Source organism: Colias philodice, chromosome 21 (genome assembly GCF_061535455.1).
Source record: "Colias philodice isolate Cphi_HAF_F1 chromosome 21, ilColPhil1 Martin Lab GWU primary, whole genome shotgun sequence".
Lineage (NCBI taxonomy): Eukaryota > Metazoa > Arthropoda > Insecta > Lepidoptera > Pieridae > Colias > Colias philodice.
In genome coordinates this window covers 7,391,504-7,412,210 of record NC_143106.1, presented here as the reverse complement: position 1 = coordinate 7,412,210, position 20,707 = coordinate 7,391,504, and the positions used below count along the sequence as shown (strand labels likewise).

Sequence of the window (20,707 nt, the reverse complement as noted above, 5' to 3'; positions counted from 1 at the left end):
CGCGTCCATTAGAGACGGCCCGTTGCGATGCGACCCGCCCCGATCCGTCTCTAATGGACGCCTAGCATTATAATTCGATAAAGCCGGCTGCACGCACGAAAAAACATGACTCATGCGGCGTTACCTCGCTCTGACTCATCTGAGGCGTTCCATGTACCTAAGGCTTGAAGTGCGAGCGAGAGCGCGGAACGAGCGACAAAGAAGCACAATCGGACGTTGTCACGTTAAACTATCGTCAGTAAACCGACTTTACAGACAACCAATTTTTATATATAGAACTAGCGGTCCGCCCCGGCTTCGCCCGTGGTACATATTTCGCAATAAAAAGTGGCCTATGTCCTTTCTCGGGTATCAAAATATATCCATTCCAAATTTCATGTAAATTGGTTCAGTAGTTTAGGCGTGATTGAGTAACAGACAGACAGACAGAGTTACTTTCGCATTGATAATATTAGTATGGATATATAGATAATATGTTACTAATTTTTGGAATTTTTGAGAGGGTCGAGATCATTATTTTGTGCATGGCGAAAATGGCGCGCATGCTAGACTGGCTGCAATAACAATTAGGTAACAATTTTCCGCACTCGGGACAATCCCGTGCGTGATAAAATCCTCACGATATTAAAAAAAAACACCCCAAATAGAATATGTACTTACAAAATAAATATGTAATTATTTCACGACGAATAATAATTTATTAAAACAATTTGAATTTCAAATACTGTTATTGTAGGAAATGCATTAACTGTTACATAATTATTCATTTGTTGGTATTAAATGATAAGTACATATTTTTACTAATCAGTACCTAGGTATACAATAGAAAAATAAACCTTTCTCATCGCGTAGTTTTCCTTTATGACGAAATAACTGATTTGTTTTGTTTGCTATCTTACTGTCTTGTAATTTGTACCTTCAATAATTAACATAATATAATGTATTATTAATTTATTAGTAGTGTATACTTTAAATATAAAAAAATACATTTAGTTATGTAGTGATTAAAAGGGTATTAATCTTGCGTGAGTTACCTACCACATTTAATAATAACTAGCGGTCCGCCCCGGCTTCGCCCGTGGTACATGTTTACGTTTTCTCTACATAAGAACCATCCTTGTACTTCAAGGAATATAATAAAAAAAGAATTATCGAAATCGGTTCAGCCGTTCTCGAGTTATGCGCTTACCAACACATTTTGCGATTCATTTTTAATAAGTACTAGCGGTCCGCCCCGGCTTCGCCCGTGGTACATATTTACGTTTTCTCTACATAAAAACCATCCTCGTACTTCAAGGAATATAATAAAAAAAGAATTATCGAAATCGGTCCACCCGTTCTCGAGTTAAGCGCTTACCAACACATTTTGCGATTCATTTTTATATATAAGTATATAAGATAATATAATTCTACTGTCTATACAAGACCTACTACATTTTTGGACTTTGCTGACGTGATACTCTTTATTTCCCAGAATCTGAATTTATAATATTATGTCTTAGTAGCTACATAATAATATGTAAAAGGAAATTCATATGGAAATGTGATTTTTCACCGCGGTAAAGTAGCCCTTGTGAGTAGCCCTATATTATGACTCTAGCCTATAAGCAATAAGCTCAAAGAAAGCTTCGCATGTTTTGTACCTACCTAAGGAACTAATAGACTACAGGCCCATGTTGAAATAGTTATGGGTCATTTGAACCACCAGGTGACCTATCTAGAACGATATAAGATCATAAAATAATAAGATTCAGCACTATGCCGTCACTTGTAAGCTGTCCAACTGAGTGCTGCCCCCCTAGTCAAGTGGCTTTCTGTTAGCGTAGCGTTCAATAGAATAGACTACGAAATACGAATGTATGAGATTGACGTAAGCTGTAGGTACGTTTATCTACAGCCTACGTCAATCTCATACATTCGTAGTCTATTCTATTGAACGCTACGCCAACAGAAAGCCACTTGACTAGGGGGGCTGATGAGAATTAGAAAGTACAGGTAGAGTGTACATGTGTAGTACATTTTGGTCACATATTTTTGTACGGCATTCTTACCACCGATAGATCCATTTAAAATAATAAGAAAACGCACAGTGCCGTACAAAAATGGTGCGCCACCTAGTCGGAATTATTATAAGGATAGGTACCTAACTACTTAGTACTTATGGATTCTTGGACCGTTCTCACACGTAGATTCGACATTGACTAAGAGAAAAAAAGAAATAAACATCTAAAATATGATATTTTGTAGATATACTACAAAAAATATACATATAAAAAAAATATTTTAAGTTTAAATTTTTAATTTAACTCATTGGCAATGAACTTAATATGTCTCGTAATATAACGAGAAATCCACTTTTAGTTGATAGCAGACCTTGCAGGCGGATACAAGTTGTAAATTGTAGTATTTTTAAGGCTTTCGTGAATTTAATTTAGTGCCATGAAGATGGTGATTATATTAATGGGAATTTTGCATAGCAGCTATGCTGTTATCTATAGGTTAAATCGTGAGTATTGTATTTTAAATCATCATCATATCTCTATCTTATATCTGATATTGTTTTTATTTGTTAGTAGGTATATAAAATATAATTTAACCTGAGTTTACCTGGGTTAAAAAATGTTAGCAATTTATTCCTTGAGTATGACTTTGGATTATTATTTATTAGTTATTTTTTTTATTAAAGTTAAAACTGCCTGCATTAGAGGAGTTTACTCTATCATGCAGTGAATTCTAAAAGCGATCTCTTGTAAAATGAGTTATATGAAGAGTTCACTGAATCATTATTTTCAATTTAATGACATTTTTTTCTAATCATCGTAATTGAGAGTAGAGTAGGTAGAGACCGTAGAGACAAGTAGAGTACAAATTATTTTCCAAATACCTCTAAGCCAGTACGCTTATGTATAATTAAATAGGTAGGTAACTGTTTGTATACAGAGAACTATAATTATGTTTTATTACACAATAGCTACCATAACTGGTTACCTTGTAAGAGTCAAGGATAGTAATCAAGTGCTAATCGTAAGAGTATCATAAATTCATAATTTACTCGGTTATTCTTTTTAGATATTTATATTTATATATTATATTTATATCAATAAATCGAAACAGATTTAGTAAGTATATATGAAATACTTTTAAAAGTTTACAGGATAAGAAAAGTTTTTGAGATTTGAAAACTACTGAAAACCTAACTTTTTTTAGTATTACGTACATTTTTTTCTTCACCTAAATCGAACCCAGGTCCCCTCGGTTTTACGCTCACGCATCAACCAAGGAGGCGGTCGAAATAATAATACCTTTACCACAAAAGTAAAAATGTAGATACACCTATTTAATTTAAAAAATTTTAGCTTCACTCTTTAATTGTTACCGATAACTTAAACATATAACAAAAGAGACAGTCAATAATACATTTTTTTAAAACATCACATCAACTCAATCTCAACTAACCCTGTTCGCCAAGAAAATCCCAAAAGGTAGATACATAAGTGTTCGTGTAATAATAATACGAGAATATTTCTTTCAGTAACGGAATACAATCGTATGCCACCACAATTTCAACTAGATAATTATGATAAATGTTTAAATGAACCTAATGGTATTTATTGTGCTGTGGAATTCGCTCTAGTGTCTGATGCACCAAGTAACCTTTTGACTATGATTCAGGTGAGAATTTTGTATCAAGAAAAAACTAAAAAGTAACCAAAGACAGTTACAAAATAATGAAAAAAAGCAATGTCTTTTACTTTACTATAAGGTCAATAATGGATCGAGCTCTTAAGTCTTAACACCGACGACTATTATTTTAACCGTCACTGACGAGTTCGTTTTCCACCATGAAGTTACACATTGATTTAAAATATTTTGCCTTAATAGTAGTGAGTAGATATTCGTCTAACTATACATATTAATAGATGTCATCTTTAATACTTAAAATTTATTTCAAACAGGTTTACAATTTTATTTTCATTGTGAAGCTATTAATGATATAACGTCTTCGAAATAATCTATCTAATATCGAAATCAATGCAAAACATGTACAGGAAATATTCAAAACAGATGAAAAATTATTTATTTCTGAATTTATTATTATAAGATAGATTACATTACAGCTTTCAACTCATTCGAGTTGAAAGCTTGCAATTTAGGTAATTATAATATTTCTAGGTAATTTTCTATTGGTGATAGTACCTATATTTATAAAATTGTTATGTAGTACTAGAGAATCTTCCTATAAATGAAGTATCAACTTTACCTACGTTAATTAATTAAAATACGAAGAACCAAAATTAATTATTTATTTAAATATTGTCATATATTGAATTGATTGATCTGTCATTGCGAAGGTTACAATGAATATTTCAATGAAACCACGACGTACATATTTATTTTGATTATTATACATAATAAATATTTATATAATGAATTTCAGGAGTACTCAGAAAACAGTGATCGTCATTTCAACCATACAAAACCATATTACGGAATATGTTTAACGCAGTCATGTCGAAGTTATATAAAAGATAAAGCAGTGGGCACAAAGGAGAGCCTTGAGGGATGCCTCAACGAGTCATTATGGAACGAATACAAACTAAAGGCCAAAGTATTTGATAACTTTCAATGCACGAAATCCGACGAAGAAATGGTAATTGACGGTGGAGATATAGCAGTTGTTGTTGTGGTTTTATCGATAATAATGATCAACATAATAGCAAGCTTTTACGATTTTCTTTATGTTAGGCGTAATGAAAAACATGGTAATTCAATAATTGAATTATTAATATGCTTGGCTTTAAATGGGTTTGATCGTTTTGAAAAATCATTATAAAATAGAGTGGTTTACTTTCAGGTAATAAATATCTTATTAACTTTTCATTAGCAAGAAATTGCTCAAAAATAGTCAATATCCGCGACAGGCCTGACTCTCGGCAGAACCGACTTAGATGTTTGGATGCATTGAAGTAAGTTTTTATTTGTCTCTTTAAGCACAATTGTTTTTCTTATCATTTTATTGTTGCTTGGATAAATTGTTTATTTAAGTATGTTAATTGGTTATGACTTTACATGCGGGTTTATCAAAAAACTTAAACTAGATAAACACGGCTGCTTTGTTATTTATTGTTTAGCTTGCATCTATAATATAAGTTAGTAGTACATATTATTATAACTACATAATATTATACCCTAAAGATTGGTTGGTTGTGGTTCGTCAGGTCTTCTGTTTCATGTAGAGATGTAAATATTTAACTATCTCTGTTCATTTCATTATTTATTTGTAATCATATATAGGATAATCTTAAATATGATTACGAAACAAGCAAGTACATAATTTTATATGCAAAAAATTAATTACATAAATTAACGTAAATATGTATTTATTCAAATAAGAACAACGAATGTCATTTTTTTTACAAGGTCGAATAATAGGTAAATACTGGAAAAATTTAAATACTTATTATTAATTTACATTTGTTTTTCATATTTAATTATATTCTGCAGTAGATAATAATCAATGTCTCATTTGTGTTTTTTAATAAGTGCAGATTTTCTCAAGTTCTCGTAGAATTATAGAATACTTCTGTAAATATTTAATAATTATTTATTTATTTAAGCATTAAACAAATAGTTGTTGTAATAATGTTAATTTCACAGAACATTAACAATATCTCTGGTTATTGTTGGACATTCAATATTACCATTGGTGATATTTTGTCAGAATGTACACTTTTTGGAATTGGTAAGTTAGAGTGGTGAGTTTCTTACTTACCTATATATTTATTTATCTATTGTAAATTAAATTCTGGGACAGTCCTTAACATTGACAGCCATCACGAAGATTGTTTCTTTGAAAAGCAAAAGTGCTTTTATTAATTACACCTTGACTGATTTTTTTTTATCCTAATCCTAATAATAAATTAATGCGACAATAACTGTCTCTCTTCTTCACGCCTAAACCACCTAACCGATTCGGACGAAATTTGGTTTTGGTATGAATACCTATAGTTTGAAACGGACATGGGATAGGTGTTATTCCAGAAATCCTACATGATCGGGAACTATGCGGCATTTCCCTTGATGATCAGCAGGCGGAAAGCTAGATAGTTAGAAAAAATGTTCGTTTGTTTTAATCTACCCCTTTTGGGGACTATAACATATTTCCCTGTTACAGAGTCATGACAATGTGGCATATCAATTGCTATACAATGGTACGATTGTTGTTCAAATATTTTTCGTAATATCGGGACTATTGCTGGCATACAATCTGCAAATCGCGGCGGAGACCAAAACATTGAACTGGTTTGAAATACCGAAGAGAATTGGTTTGCGATGGTTAAGGTATTTTTTTAACAATTATCTAGATAATATGAATATATTTTGTATTGAATTGATTTCAAATTGTTCTATCCACTAAAATACCTAAGTTTAAAGCATCCTAGGTTGCTTTAAACTGAATTTAATATTTTCTTGGCATGTATTCTTCATTGGTATGTATTGCGTGTTTATTTGTATTATTCTTTGTTTCTTCAAGATTGACTCCACCTTACGCAGTGGTTTTAGTATTTACCTCTACATGGCTTAGATACGCTGGATCGGGACCTTTTTGGAAGGTAATATTCATACTATGGACATTTTGACTACTTATAGAGCAATTTTCTAGTAGGTACAGTTAAAATTTTCATTTTTAATTTTATCCCTATGATTGTAATTAAACCGATATAAGAATATTAATAATTTTAATTATATTAGATACTATTAGACTGTCATGGTATTACCACAAAACAATTTGAACAGTATAACTTTAAACCATGGATATGTCTCTTTCATAGAAATCTAAATAACAAGACACTAGAAGTCGTAAGCGTGCGTGACCTTGTCGCCACTCAGGTGATTTGCACATCACCAGTGCATTCGTCACTGTTCAGTTGCTCTGGAGACGTATGAGTGTATACATGGTGTGTTTCAGCAATTCCCATTGCGGAAATTCTTCCACAAGTTGTAATTATACTTATAAAGGAATAATATTTCATCGGAAAATATTTTTTTTTAGAAATAATGCCGTTTTTCCTTAAAATTATAGAATATTTACAAGTATTACGAGTGTCACCATAGTAATCGAAATAACAATGAATGACACAGTCGACCATTCTTATTATCACGTTTGTTCGTATTGGAGCAAAAAGTCTCATATACTTAGGGATGTTATTCTAAAATAAACCGTAAATTCGTGCGTTAGGATACATATTCAAAAGCTTAATTTAATAGATAAGTTAGTTTTCACTAAAATCAAGCTGTCCAATAAAAGGCATAGTTTACTTGTGTGTACTGTTTAGCTTTCGGTTTGAATGTGTTGATTTTGGCGACAGCGGTTTTCATACGAATTATGACATTACAGCACTTCTATGTGTCTTGTTATTTAGATTTCTATGGTCTCTTTAATAGTTGTCTATGTGAAATACGACAGAACCAGATTAAAGAGAACCCTGTCTAAAGTTTTTTATGGTAAGACAGCCTTTAAAATAAATTAATTTAAACGTTATGTTTATATAAATAATTAAAAAGATTATACCCAATTTAAACATTATACCCAATTTTTACTTTAATAAATCCTAAGAAGCCTTCAATTTTTTTACTATCTGATGTTGAATATCAAACTTGAACTGACAGGGGCAAACGAAGGGCAAACGTAAATTAAAAATTACTTACACAATGACTCTTTACAAAATATCTTGTAAATACTTTTTACGTTTTATTTTCCGTATTACGTTTCTTAATTTTGTAATGTTTGAAAAACGTTCTTTTTTCTTTTTTAGAGAGTAGTAAACGACGCAGTGGACGATTGCCGCCAATCATGGTGGTCCCATCTTATTTACATAAACAATTATTATAATAATGGCCAGTGCATGCCTCACGCCTGGTTAGTACGTTAATCCATACTAATATTATAAATGCGAAAGTAACTCTGTCTGTCTGTCTGTTACTCAATCACGCCTAAACTACTGAACCAATTTGCATGAAATTTGGTGTGGAGATATTTTGATACCTGAGAAAGGACATAGGCTACTTTTTATTGCGAAATATGTACCACGGGCGAGCCGGGGCGGACCCTAGCGGGTAATTAATAATTATTTGAACACTTTTCTTGCTATTCGCAAGCATTTTTACATTTTCATACAACAAGCCTTCTCAATAGGTCAATTGGCATTTAGGTATTTTTCTTTTCGCCTATTTCGCATTCCTCGCCAAGATTTTTCTGACAACAGTATATTATGTACGTTGTACACAACGAGCATATATCCCATATGCTCGCTGATTGTACATATCTTAAAGTATGTAGTATATCGTCTTATAGCATTACTTATTCCAGTTTGAGAAAGTGATGGCGCTAGACGACCGTTATAGCTCTAACTGTCTTCCACACTGGAATTAGTATTTAAGACGTTACGGAACCCCAAAAGGTTCAATTTTAACATCATATATTGAGACAAAGAAGTAATTAATTGAAATCAAAATGCTTTCAGTTTTCAATCCTTTGGCGGTTCATTAAAAAATATAACTCTGAATAATACTAATTTAAGTACTTATTCATATTATTATAATATGTATGCGTGAAAAAAAAGGACAATTGCATATTATGTTAACCTCAGGAGAAACTGAACTTCGATTGAACTTTTCTTTGAAACTAATTGCTATTGAACTATTCTAATGTATTGTATCGGGAAGGCTCAGACTCCTGAAATACAGCGAGAGCTATATTAGTAGTTTAGGGTCTATAATTCGATGTAAGGAGCCTTGTCCAATAAATTATTTTTATTTTTATTTAATTTCATAACAGGACTGAGTACTGACTAAACTACTATCACGAAAAGAGAATTATAATACTGCGCATGTGATTTTCTGTTTTGCTATTTTTTATTTCATTTAATTTATACAATATTTCAGGTACTTAGCAGCAGATTTGCAATTACATATACTCGGTTTGATCGTCTGTGTGTTATGTAAAGGACTTATAAGGAGAATGGTTCTGGCCATCTTGTTGGTGATTGGAGTTATAGCACCAGCTTTTCATACGTACTTCCAAGATCTGAATGGTACACTAGTACTAACGTTTGAGTAAGTTAACCAATTTATAGTTGACTAGCTGTGCCGCGCGGTTTCACCCGCGTGGCTCCGCTCCTGTTGGTCTTAGCGTGATGATATATATAGCCTATAGCCTTCCTCGATAAATGGGCTATGTAACACCTAAAGAATTTTTCAAATCGGATTAGTTCCCGAGATTAGCGCGTTCAAACAAACCAACTCTTCAAATTTATAATATTAGTATAGATTAGTTGTTATGGAAGGATAACTTGATTTCCATTTCGCAGATTTGAAATTATTTTCATTTATAGAGTTATACCGAAAGATTAAAACGAGACCCTATAACTGACACTTCACTGTCTGTATGTCTTTCCGTCCGTCTGTCACCAGGCTGTATCTCATTATGAAAGCCTATTAGGAATATTCCGGGATAATTTTAGAAGAATAAAATGCTTATTTGTACGGAACCCATAGTCCATGTCGCGTCTTATTATTTACCCAAAATTAATAACACCATAACTATTTAAAATATAGTTTCTTTAGATTTTCCTTCATAGACTAAATAGTGATTTATTATTTTATATCAATTGATTTCAGAGCAGTAAGAACTATGTTCGTTACTGACCCAACATTTGTGCATGTATACAAGCCCGCGCACACAAACATATCAAGCTTTGTCATCGGCCTTGCCCTGGGATTTATTATATACCACTTACAAAATAGCAACTTTGATATTAAAAAGTATAAGGTAAGTTCTATTTATTAATTACGATTTTAGTCTTTATGATATGATCCAAAATTGTTTCTAACCGAAAGGGCCCGCTATCTTCGCGAATGATGGAAAGTTTGCAAATCGAACCAGTTTAAGTAGTTCTAGAGAATGTTAAAGCAAACAGACAAACAGCTCTACATATTAATTTTCATGATACAAACTTTCATCTCCTATTTTTACTTCCTGGCGGTAGCAATAAATATATATATATTATATACTAGCGGTCCACCCCGGCTTCGCCCGTGGTACATATTTCGCAATAAAAGGTAGCCTATGTTCTTTCTCAGGGTCTAAAGATTATCTGTGCCAAATTTCATCAAAATCGGTCCAGTAGTTTATGCGTGAAAACCATAGGTACATACATACATACATAATTACAAACCTTTCCTCTTTATAATATTAGTATAGAAGTATAGATAGTACCTATAGATAAAAAACCTTTCTTAGTGGATTCCTAAATCATAGTGGCTATTAGCTCGATCGTTCTAGTAGTTTGAGCTGTGCAATTTAATCTATATCAACTTATCTATATTAGTCAGTCAGTCAACCTTAACACACGCGGCTTCGCCCACTTTTTAGAAGAGAAGAAGAGTAGAGAGTAGTAAGAGTTTAAAGTGAAGAAGATTACAAAACCATCAGCGTATTGAGTTAAATATTAATTTTCAGAGGTACCTCTTCCTGTACTACGCAACTATACCAGTAGCCTTTGCCGTCACTCTTGCAGGCATGGCCGCATACAGAGACGGGCCACGTCTCTCTATATACATTCGAGTCTTGTATTCTGTACTGCTGAAGCCGTTGTTTGGGATGTGCTTCGCGGTACTGATACTTGGATGCGTGTTCAGATTTGAGAGTGAGTATTATTTCGGATCGATTTATTGTTTTATTTAACACGAGGATATTGGCACAAAATTGGTCAGAATTATTTGGGCACCATAAATGTAATAGTATGATAATAATCATTGGGTATAGAAGTAGAAAAATCTGGGAAACAGAAAAGCCGATAACATCAGATCAATATATGTAAGGAAAAGGATCTTTCTTTTTATAAGAGTGCAACAAGAGTGCAAGCATTATTTCAGACTTTGCTAATTATTTGCACTTTCGTTCCCGTCATGTTAGTTTTACGTTTTCAATTAACTTACAAATATATGGGGTGCAATTACTGATTTAGTAGACGTAGACCCTGTGAATAAAAAAATTAATACTTACTATTTTTAAATATTAAAAAATTTATACTTACTATTTTTCAGCTACTCTTCGCGGATTCTTGGAGGCACGAATTTGGACGGTATTATGCAGAGTTTCCTTTTGCGCTTACCTCTGTCACGAAGCCTTTTTCAGAGCGATAGCTGGTTCCAGTCTCATGATACGGTCAAACATTATACATTTAGTAAGTAATATTAATAGAGAAACTTTATAATATTGCGACAACTACTACTGTATTTAAATATGTAATTTATACAATTATATTCATTGTTTCAGTTCGATATAACACTAGGAAATGTTTTCATCTCTTTTTTAACGGCAATTGTTTTATACATTTTCGTTGAGGCGCCATTCTTGGGAATCATAGACACGATTAGAGCGAGAGACACAAGTCATCGGAAAACAAGCAAGAGCAGTTTAAAGGAGAAAAACGTAATAGAAGCAAACACTTTGATATAATATTAAGAAGATCAAACTGTATTAAGTAGTATAGTGAATGTAATACAATAAAGAAATGTCTGCGGTGTGAATTTGTGGATTGCGATTGGAACGAAGTTCTTTTCGTTTTGAAATTAGTATTATAGGAGGTATAATCAAATAAATTAACAATATTAAGGAGTTAAATGATAAATAAAATAAGTGAAGGAATGCTAATACACTTTTGCTATAAACATACACCATAGCAAAAGTGTCGTGAGGATTTTTCGTGGCGCTTGCCTAGCCCCCTGTCAGCGTACCGCGGGATAAGGAACTTCGTTCCAAAACAGAACTAAAAATATGAGATCTGAATCCATGATAGTCAAATGAGTGAAATAAAAAGCATGGAAGTATAGATTGTCTAATCTAAAAATGAACGCCCCTCCACTGTGTTTACGCTCACATTCAAAGTACGTGTATAGACGCAATACACACAAATTGGTCTGCCTCATTGGTCGTTCAGTCCTCCAGTCCTGTCCATGCCCGAACGACAGGACCAGTTGGCCAACTAGTGCATAAATGACGCGATGCACGACAGAACGGACGTGTCATTCCGTACATAGCGCACTCTCCCCGCCATACAATGCTAGGCACCTGAACTGATCGCCCGATTAGTTGACAAATCAGTGCGCGAAAGTCAAAGTTTGCAGTAGAATCGCCGCGCGCACACATATAAAAGTGGTTCAATAATTATTTGTCCTCACACATTGAAACAATGAAGTTTAGTGGAAGGGCGTTCATTTTTAGATTAGACAATCTCTAATAATGTAATCTGATCAATGTATGCGATTCTATTGATGTGGCAATAATTTATTGATTTTTATAATTAGGTACCTATGTATGATTATGAATTATTTAATAAATTACGGCATAATCGCTCGTTTTATTTTTAAAAAGTTATAATTGTTATTTTACTCATTTGGCATAGTACCGTACTTTCGATATCAGTTTACAGTTTTTTGATATCTGTAATAGTTACGGAATAATCGCCTGTGCACACTTAACGATTACACCCTGTTACATATACGTAATAACAAGCGACTATACGAACAAAATATGTAATCTATAATTCAAATTCGAATTAAAAAATACATTATGATGTAAGAAATGCGAAAGATTAGCAAAAGAAAACGCTAAAAAACAAGTACACGACGGTTAATTTTTATTTAGCATCAAAAATTCGGATATCGTAGATCCATTTGTTAGTAAAAAAATAAACCTAAGTATTAATGTTAGTAAAATTACATCTAAAAAAACTAAAAACTAAGTCCACCATAGGACACTCTACGCGTAGACATGTCGCTTTGACGCAACAAGTGTGCGCACAAAGTGTCCCATGATTGGCGCACTTACATCCTCCGCGATGGTTCTTATAATACTGTTGGAACTGCCCCGCACTCTCATTAAAAGAGAAGCTGTTTTTTTGCGAATGACGGCCCAGAAATCCGATGTGTGTGCTTGAGCGAACATCCCGGAGGCGCTGCAGAAGCGTGGCAGTTTCAACAGCATTCGGAAGGCATTATTATACAGGACACGAAGAGCATTTAGCGATCGATCCGCATAGCTGGCCCATAGACTGCTCGTGTAGAGATTCTGACAGAACGCCTTAAAAAGCATTATTTTTACGTCTTTACTACAACGAGCAAATCTACGAGCCAACATATTGGCTCTAACCGCCAACGCCCGTCGCTCCCGCTCAATGTCCACATTGTCTCGGAGGTCATCGGTAGCCTCGAAGACCTCAAGCCTCAAAAACGCAAGTTTGAAGCCACGATGTTTTTTCTATTCGTTCGCATTAAAAAAAAAATAAGATTAATTTATTGATATTTTGGAAACTTTGGTAGAAGTATTGTTTGTATATGTGGGTGAGAATGTGTGTATTGTAGATTTGATTGCTTGTCTGTATGGATAGGATTTATTTATAAATGTGTAACTTTAAAATATTATTTTTTATTTTATTTACATCCCAAGAAAATTTAGAATTTTATTAAAAATCAAAATATATTTGAGTGGAAAGGCGTGTTTTTACACTATAACTATCTATAATTCAAGAAGGAGCGTTAATATGTATATATCTACTATAGATTTTGTGTAACGTATAATAATTTTATGAAGTGTGCTTTGTAAGTTTTATTCTTAGCTTGGATTGAAATGTAAAAACAACATATTATGCTCGGATAGACTAAAATGTCTCTCCGAGCGAATCCATGGTATACAGCTAGTTTCATAAGAAAGTTTTATTTAGATATTAAAATTTATTACTTACCCTTTGGAATCTGATTCGTCATGTAGTATACATTATTATATATTAGCAAATAAATTACATTTAATTCTATTATGTTTCTTCAATTAGTAATAGTTTAAGAAAATCAATGACAGCGTGCCATTTTTACTTATGCCACTATATGATGCTGAAAAGTTTGTATGGTTGTTTGTGTAAACGTAAAAAAATGCAATAATTATATATACAGTCCTTAGTATAAAGGCAAAAGCGAGAAATGAAAAAAAAAAATTTTTTTAGAGAAGACGATGATGTGTGTGTTTGCTAGAGGTACGTAAAGCTGGCGATGAAAAATTAGCGAAATTAAAAAAAAACAACACCAGAATTTGTTGCTTATTTGTTGCTAATTAGTTGCTATAATGACGATTTTGTTGCTCAACCCTTTCGCTGAAAATCAGCAACAGTTCTAGCTTAACGTTAAGGTAGCGTGCAGAAATCGGAAAAAGGGATGGATCGTTCCAAAAATGCAGATGAATTTGTTGCTAATTTGTTGCTGCATAAAAACAGTGAAAATTTTAAATTTTTTTCATTGGCGCCAAAAATAACACTGGCCATGTCAACTTAATTGTCGATTTTCGGTAGTGAAACATAAAAAAAAATTTGTTGCTCCTCACATCGTTCACAAGCAAAGTGTACAGAGCCAGCAACAAAATAGAAACCGGAAGTAGAGTTAATTTTGAAACCGGTTTGCTAGAAAATCGTCCACGCCAGCTTAACTGTCGATTTTCGGTAGTGAAACATAAAAAAAAAATTTGTTGCTCCTCACATCGTTCACCGGCACAGTGTACAGAGCCAGCAACAAAATAGAAACCGGAAGTAGAGTTAATTTTGAAACCGGTTTGCTAGAAAATCGTACAAGCCAGCTTAACTGTCGATTTTCGGTAGTGAAACATAAAAAAAAAATTTGTTGCTCCTCACATCGTTCACCGGCACAGTGTTCAGAGCCAGCAACAAAATAGAAACCGGAAGTAGAGTTAATTTTGAAACCGGTTTGCTAGAAAATCGTCCAAGCCAGCTTAACTGTCGATTTTCGGTAGTGAAACATAAAAAAAAAATTTGTTGCTCCTCACATCGTTCACCGGCACAGTGTACAGAGCCAGCAACAAAATAGAAACCGGAAGTAGAGTTAATTTTGAAACCGGTTTGCTAGAAAATCGTCCACGCCAGCTTAACTGTCGATTTTTTGTAGTGAAACATAAAAAAAAATTTGTTGCTCCTCACATCGTTCACCGGCACAGTGTACAGAGCCAGCAACAAAATAGAAACCGGAAGTAGAGTTAATTTTGAAACCGGTTTGCTAGAAAATCGTCCAAGCCAGCTTAACTGTCGATTTTCGGTAGTGAAACATAAAAAAAAAATTTGTTGCTCCTCACATCGTTCACCGGCACAGTGTTCAGAGCCAGCAACAAAATAGAAACCGGAAGTAGAGTTAATTTTGAAACCGGTTTGCTAGAAAATCGTCCACGCCAGCTTAACTGTCGATTTTCGGTAGTGAAACATAAAAAAAAAAATTTGTTGCTCCTGACATCGTTCACCGGCACAGTGTACAGAGCCAGCAACAAAATAGAAACCGGAAGTAAAGTTAATTTTGAAACCGGTTTGCTAGAAAATCGTCCACGCCAGCTTAACTGTCGATTTTCGGTAGTGAAACATAAAAAAAAAATTTGTTGCTCCTCACATCGTTCACCGGCACAGTGTACAGAGCCAGCAACAAAATAGAAACCGGAAGTAGAGTTAATTTTTAAACCGGTTTGCTAGAAAATCGTCCACGCCAGCAGTAAATAATATTTATTTTATTTTATTGCATCAAATTCCTTTAACAACTGTTTATACTAAAAATACGTGAGAAAATCTAAGGTGCCCGTTTTTCTTGCAAAGAAGTGTTTACGTGCTTGAGGAGACGATAACACAATAATTATTCTTATTAATCTTCATGTACTTTGGTACACTCACCACTTCACCGTCCGAGGGTACTACAATGACAATATTATTTTGTACGCAAAACCGCGAAAGCACTTATATATGTATTATAATATTGTCTAAGAGCGCTTGTTCAATTTAACTATTTTGTTGCTGGCTCTGTACACTGTGCCGGTGAACGATGTGAGGAGCAACAAATTTTTTTTTTATGTTTCACTACCGAAAATCGACAGTTAAGCTGGCGTGGACGATTTTCTAGCAAACCGGTTTCAAAATTAACTCTACTTCCGGTTTCTATTTTGTTGCTGGCTCTGTACACTGTGCCGGTGAACGATGTGAGGAGCAACAAATTTTTTTTTTATGTTTCACTACCGAAAATCGACAGTTAAGCTGGCGTGGACGATTTTCTAGCAAACCGGTTTAAAAATTAACTCTACTTCCGGTTTCTATTTTGTTGCTGGCTCTGTACACTGTGCCGGTGAACAATGTGAGGAGCAACAAATTTTTTTTTTATGTTTCACTACCGAAAATCGACAGTTAAGCTGGCGTGGACGATGTTCTAGCAAACCGGTTTCAAAATTAACTCTACCTCCGGTTTCTATTTTGTTGCTGGCTCTGTACACTGTGCCGGTGAACGATGTGAGGAGCAACAAATTTTTTTTTTATGTTTCACTACCGAAAATCGACAGTTAAGCTGGCGTGGACGATTTTCTAGCAAACCGGTTTAAAAATTAACTCTACTTCCGGTTTCTATTTTGTTGCTGGCTCTGTACACTGTGCCGGTGAACGATGTGAGGAGCAACAAATTTTTTTTTTATGTTTCACTACCGAAAATCGACAGTTAAGCTGGCGTGGACGATTTTCTAGCAAACCGGTTTCAAAATTAACTCTACTTCCGGTTTCTATTTTGTTGCTGGCTCTGTACACTGTGCCGGTGAACGATGTGAGGAGCAACAAATTTTTTTTTTATGTTTCACTACCGAAAATCGACAGTTAAGCTGGCGTGGACGATTTTCTAGCAAACCGGTTTAAAAATTAACTCTACTTCCGGTTTCTATTTTGTTGCTGGCTCTGTACACTGTGCCGGTGAACGATGTGAGGAGCAACAAATTTTTTTTTATGTTTCACTACCGAAAATCGACAGTTAAGCTGGCGTGGACGATTTTCTAGCAAACCGGTTTCAAAATTAACTCTACTTCCGGTTTCTATTTTGTTGCTGGCTCTGTTCACTGTGCCGGTGAACGATGTGAGGAGCAACAAATTTTTTTTTTATGTTTCACTACCGAAAATCGACAGTTAAGCTGGCTTGGACGATTTTCTAGCAAACCGGTTTCAAAATTAACTCTACTTCCGGTTTCTATTTTGTTGCTGGCTCTGTACACTGTGCCGGTGAACGATGTGAGGAGCAACAAATTTTTTTTTTATGTTTCACTACCGAAAATCGACAGTTAAGCTGGCGTGGACGATTTTCTAGCAAACCGTTTTCAAAATTAACTCTACTTCCGGTTTCTATTTTGTTGCTGGCTCTGTTCACTGTGCCGGTGAACGATGTGAGGAGCAACAATTTTTTTTTTAAGTTTCACTACCGAAAATCGGCAGTTAAGCTGGCGTGGACGATTTTCTAGCAAACCGGTTTCAAAATTAACTCTACTTCCGGTTTCTATTTTGTTGCTGGCTCTGTACACTTTGCCAGTGAACGATGTGAGGAGCAACAAATTTATTTTTATGTTTCACTACCGAAAATCGACAATTAAGTTGACATGGCCAGTGTTATTTTTGGCGCCAATGAAAAAAATTTAAAATTTTCACTGTTTTTATGCAGCAACAAATTAGCAACAAATTCATCTTCATTTTTGGAACGATCCATCCCTTTTTCCGATTTCTGCACGCTACCTTAACGTTAAGCTAGAACTGTTGCTGATTTTCAGCGAACGGGTTGAGCAACAAAATCATCATTATAGCAACTAATTAGCAACAAATAAGCAACAAATTCTGGTGTTGTTTTTTTTTAATTTCGCTAATTTTTCATCGCCAGCTTTACGTACCTGTTTGCTAGTGCTAGTATACTGTATATTATAAAAAGGAAATACATATAATTAGGATTGGAAACTTAAAACTGAAATATAGGGTGCATGTAAGGCAGTAAAATAGCAGTAGTACCTAATTTTTTAGAAAATATCATTCTTTTTACAACTAAGTATAAAAAAATATCAACAATTGACACAATAACTACAATAATCACACGGACGTACACGCGGGTAGAAAGCTAGTTAAACATATTCAAATATAACCATAATGTTTTCAGTAAAGTAAAGGTGGAGTCATGTTTTTATTTTCATTAATAATAACCGGATGGAATGGATCATTTAAATAAAACTGGAACCATAGTTTTCAAATTTATAATTAAGTCAAGTAATAATTTTTAGTCCAGGATCAGACGGTTTATTTTGATGTGATTTGAGACTTCTATTGGCGCGAAGAAAATAAAATTTTAAGGTGGAATCTTTGAATATTGCCAAAGAAGTTTCTTATTATATTTATCCCATCCCGTGAAACTGTGAAAAATAATATATTAAATATCCTAAAATCTTCATATCTTTACTACTTCTGTTAGATACCACAATTGAGAGTTTTTTTTTTATTGACGATATGGAAGAGCTTGACCACAATCCCGCCTGATGTTAAGCTGAGATGTGGTCTTAAGATTGTACGCGCTTCCCTAGAAGGTACCAGTAGGAATCACTCTACGCTTGAAGACCCCCATATTGTACTCGTCGGGGAACACAGACAGATTAAGGAAGCATGTTCCAGTCCCTTGCGGTTCGGATAAAGAATGTGGAATCGAACCGCTTAGTCCGGGTACATGGAACGTCTACCATATGGCGATGCATAGAATCTGTGCGCCTCGACGATCGATGGAAGAAAGGGGATGGCAGAACAAGATCGTGCAGTTCCGCAGCGCACTCACCAAAGTGTATCCGATAGAAGACCGATAAGCTTGCTACTCTACGGCGGTGACCGACCGAGTTTTCTGCAGGAAATAGTTTCTCTCATTAATATTAAGCTACTCACGGAAAATTAGCTTGATAATAAATAGAAATCAAGTTAAAAAATGTACCATTGATCCTTGACTATACCCCTTTCTCAATAAAAATATATTTTCTTTATGCATCAATTTAGAAACTAGCGTACGTTAACGTTAAACAATACTTAATTATTTATAAAATTCATTTCAAATTCCATTCAGTCACCCATTCGTAATTATTTAGATTTAATCAAGGTATATAAATGGTAACTGCAATTATTTTTATCCCAGTCGGGTTGTTGTGTTCGGGAGTGCTTCACATTTTTTTTGTATTAGGAGTATAGATCCGTTTAAGTGTAGGTAAGATATAAGTAGCCAGTTTCACTTGTTTTTAGGTTGTCTATACCTAACTTAAAATGAAAAATAAATAACGAATATATACCTTAGGTGACTACCGACTTTATTAGCACGTGTGAAAGCTGCCCTTTGTATTGCATTTTCCGCGACGTCTCTGCATCTTTTGGATATATGTAATATGAATAATAAAAATTGAATTTAATTTTGTCTAATAGTTTTAGTAATAAATATTTGTATTTTATTTTAAATCTTCGATTTTAATCAATTGTTCAAAACATAATTAAAAAAATATTTTGGAAAATCCAAAAGTGCACGCCTCATAATTTTTTTTAACACTTAATTATTTATTAATTATTATTTTTGTTTATTTAATAACAATTAAACCACATCGAATCAGACCCTGAAAAATGAAAGGGTTCTATTCCTGAGCATAGGTACTCAAGCGTAAGAGAAAAAAAAAGACTCGATTAGTAAAGTATTTCGGTCGCTATCGTGTTAACAAGAAAATCCTCCGCACATACAGACACACGGAAGTCCAAGACAGAACTTTTTTAAACTGTTTTTTAACTAGTTTAAATAACAAAAATGACATCAAAAATATCATGAATGTTAAAAATAGTGTTTTTTCTTAATATGTGTGTGTATGTATTATCTTACAAGTGCAATGTATGATACATAAAGACATTTTAAGTTTGAAAAATCAGATGTTTTGCGCGAAGTGACAGTAGTACCCACCTCAACGCTTCGCTTATGAGGCGTGCAATAGGATACCTATTAAAAGTGGTATTCGCGATTTTCACCGAAACGCTAAGTTTATCTTAAATTAATAACTTTTGGCCTAATATTTTGATCATGGAATAAATAAATAAAAGGCATCAATAGATATTTTCTAAGATATATAACGATGCCAAAAATCATTATAATCAAAATATTTTTTTCCAACTACATAAGTACCGGAATGACGAAAAATTTTGATATTTTATTTTTTAATTACCTATGTAATAAGAGTTCTTACAGACGAACGGCAAGTTGTGAACGGCAGAGGCTACTTCAGCCGTCGCCACATGTCGACGGCAGTCGTCGAAGCGATGGCGGCAGCAGTCAATAAATATGTCGACAAGTGGCGACGCTTGCAGTTTGACGTGGACGGCAAACTGCAAGCGTTTGACGTTTGACGGCATCCGTTTTTGCGTGTCGACGGCAGCCGTCGACATATTGACTGCTGCCGTCGACGTGCCGACGACTGCCGTCGACATGTGGCGACGGCTGAAGTAGCCTCTGCCATTCACAACTTATCGTTCGCCTGTTAGAACTCTTATGGACAATTTCATCGATTATCAGTTGGATTTTGTACTTTCGAATGTCTAATTTGGCCTTCGAGTTTGACCGTATTAGTTAGATAGTTGTAGACAAATAGATGACAAGCGTTTTGTCTTTTATTATCCAAGTTTCAAATCTTTTTTTTTAACTTCGTCTTTAAGTGTCTTACCAGTTACCACAGAATACATAATAGTAGCTAAACGCTACAGAACGGACACTCTCCGCCTCCCGCCAAAATTAATCACTTAGGTACCTCACCCCG

At 34.2% G+C, this 20,707-nt stretch overlaps 2 protein-coding genes across 2 annotated transcripts in view; both read left to right on the top strand.

Moving 5' to 3' along the window:
* Positions 1 to 2,372: 2,372 nt before the first annotated feature.
* Positions 2,373 to 11,889, top strand: LOC149479038 (nose resistant to fluoxetine protein 6-like). Its single transcript, XM_089708442.1, has 13 exons — positions 2,373 to 2,506; positions 3,533 to 3,672; positions 4,439 to 4,763; positions 4,856 to 4,967; positions 5,659 to 5,743; positions 6,176 to 6,342; positions 6,536 to 6,614; positions 7,818 to 7,921; positions 8,947 to 9,117; positions 9,682 to 9,832; positions 10,523 to 10,709; positions 11,110 to 11,249; positions 11,342 to 11,889. The coding sequence occupies exons 1-13, from the start codon at positions 2,440 to 2,442 to the stop codon at positions 11,522 to 11,524; spliced, it is 1,911 nt and encodes a 636-aa protein (XP_089564568.1). The 5' UTR covers positions 2,373 to 2,439; the 3' UTR covers positions 11,525 to 11,889.
* Positions 11,890 to 19,063: 7,174 nt separating this feature from the next.
* LOC149479037 (fatty acid synthase-like) overlaps positions 19,064 to 20,707 on the top strand; it is a 40,152-nt gene continuing 38,508 nt past the window's right edge. Inside the window, exon 1 of the mRNA XM_089708901.1 lies at positions 19,064 to 19,128. The gene's annotated coding sequence lies outside the window, so the exon portion shown is untranslated. The remainder of the gene's footprint in view (positions 19,129 to 20,707) is intronic.

Coding starts and splice junctions, on each gene's coding strand:
- LOC149479038 (XM_089708442.1), top strand. CDS start 2,440: ATGAAGATGGTGATTATATTAATGGGAATTTTGCATAGCAGCTATGCT. Junction 9,118..9,681: donor ACACTAGTACTAACGTTTGA/GTAAGTTAACCA, acceptor AATTGATTTCAG/AGCAGTAAGAACTATGTTCG. Junction 11,250..11,341: donor GGTCAAACATTATACATTTA/GTAAGTAATATT, acceptor TCATTGTTTCAG/TTCGATATAACACTAGGAAA.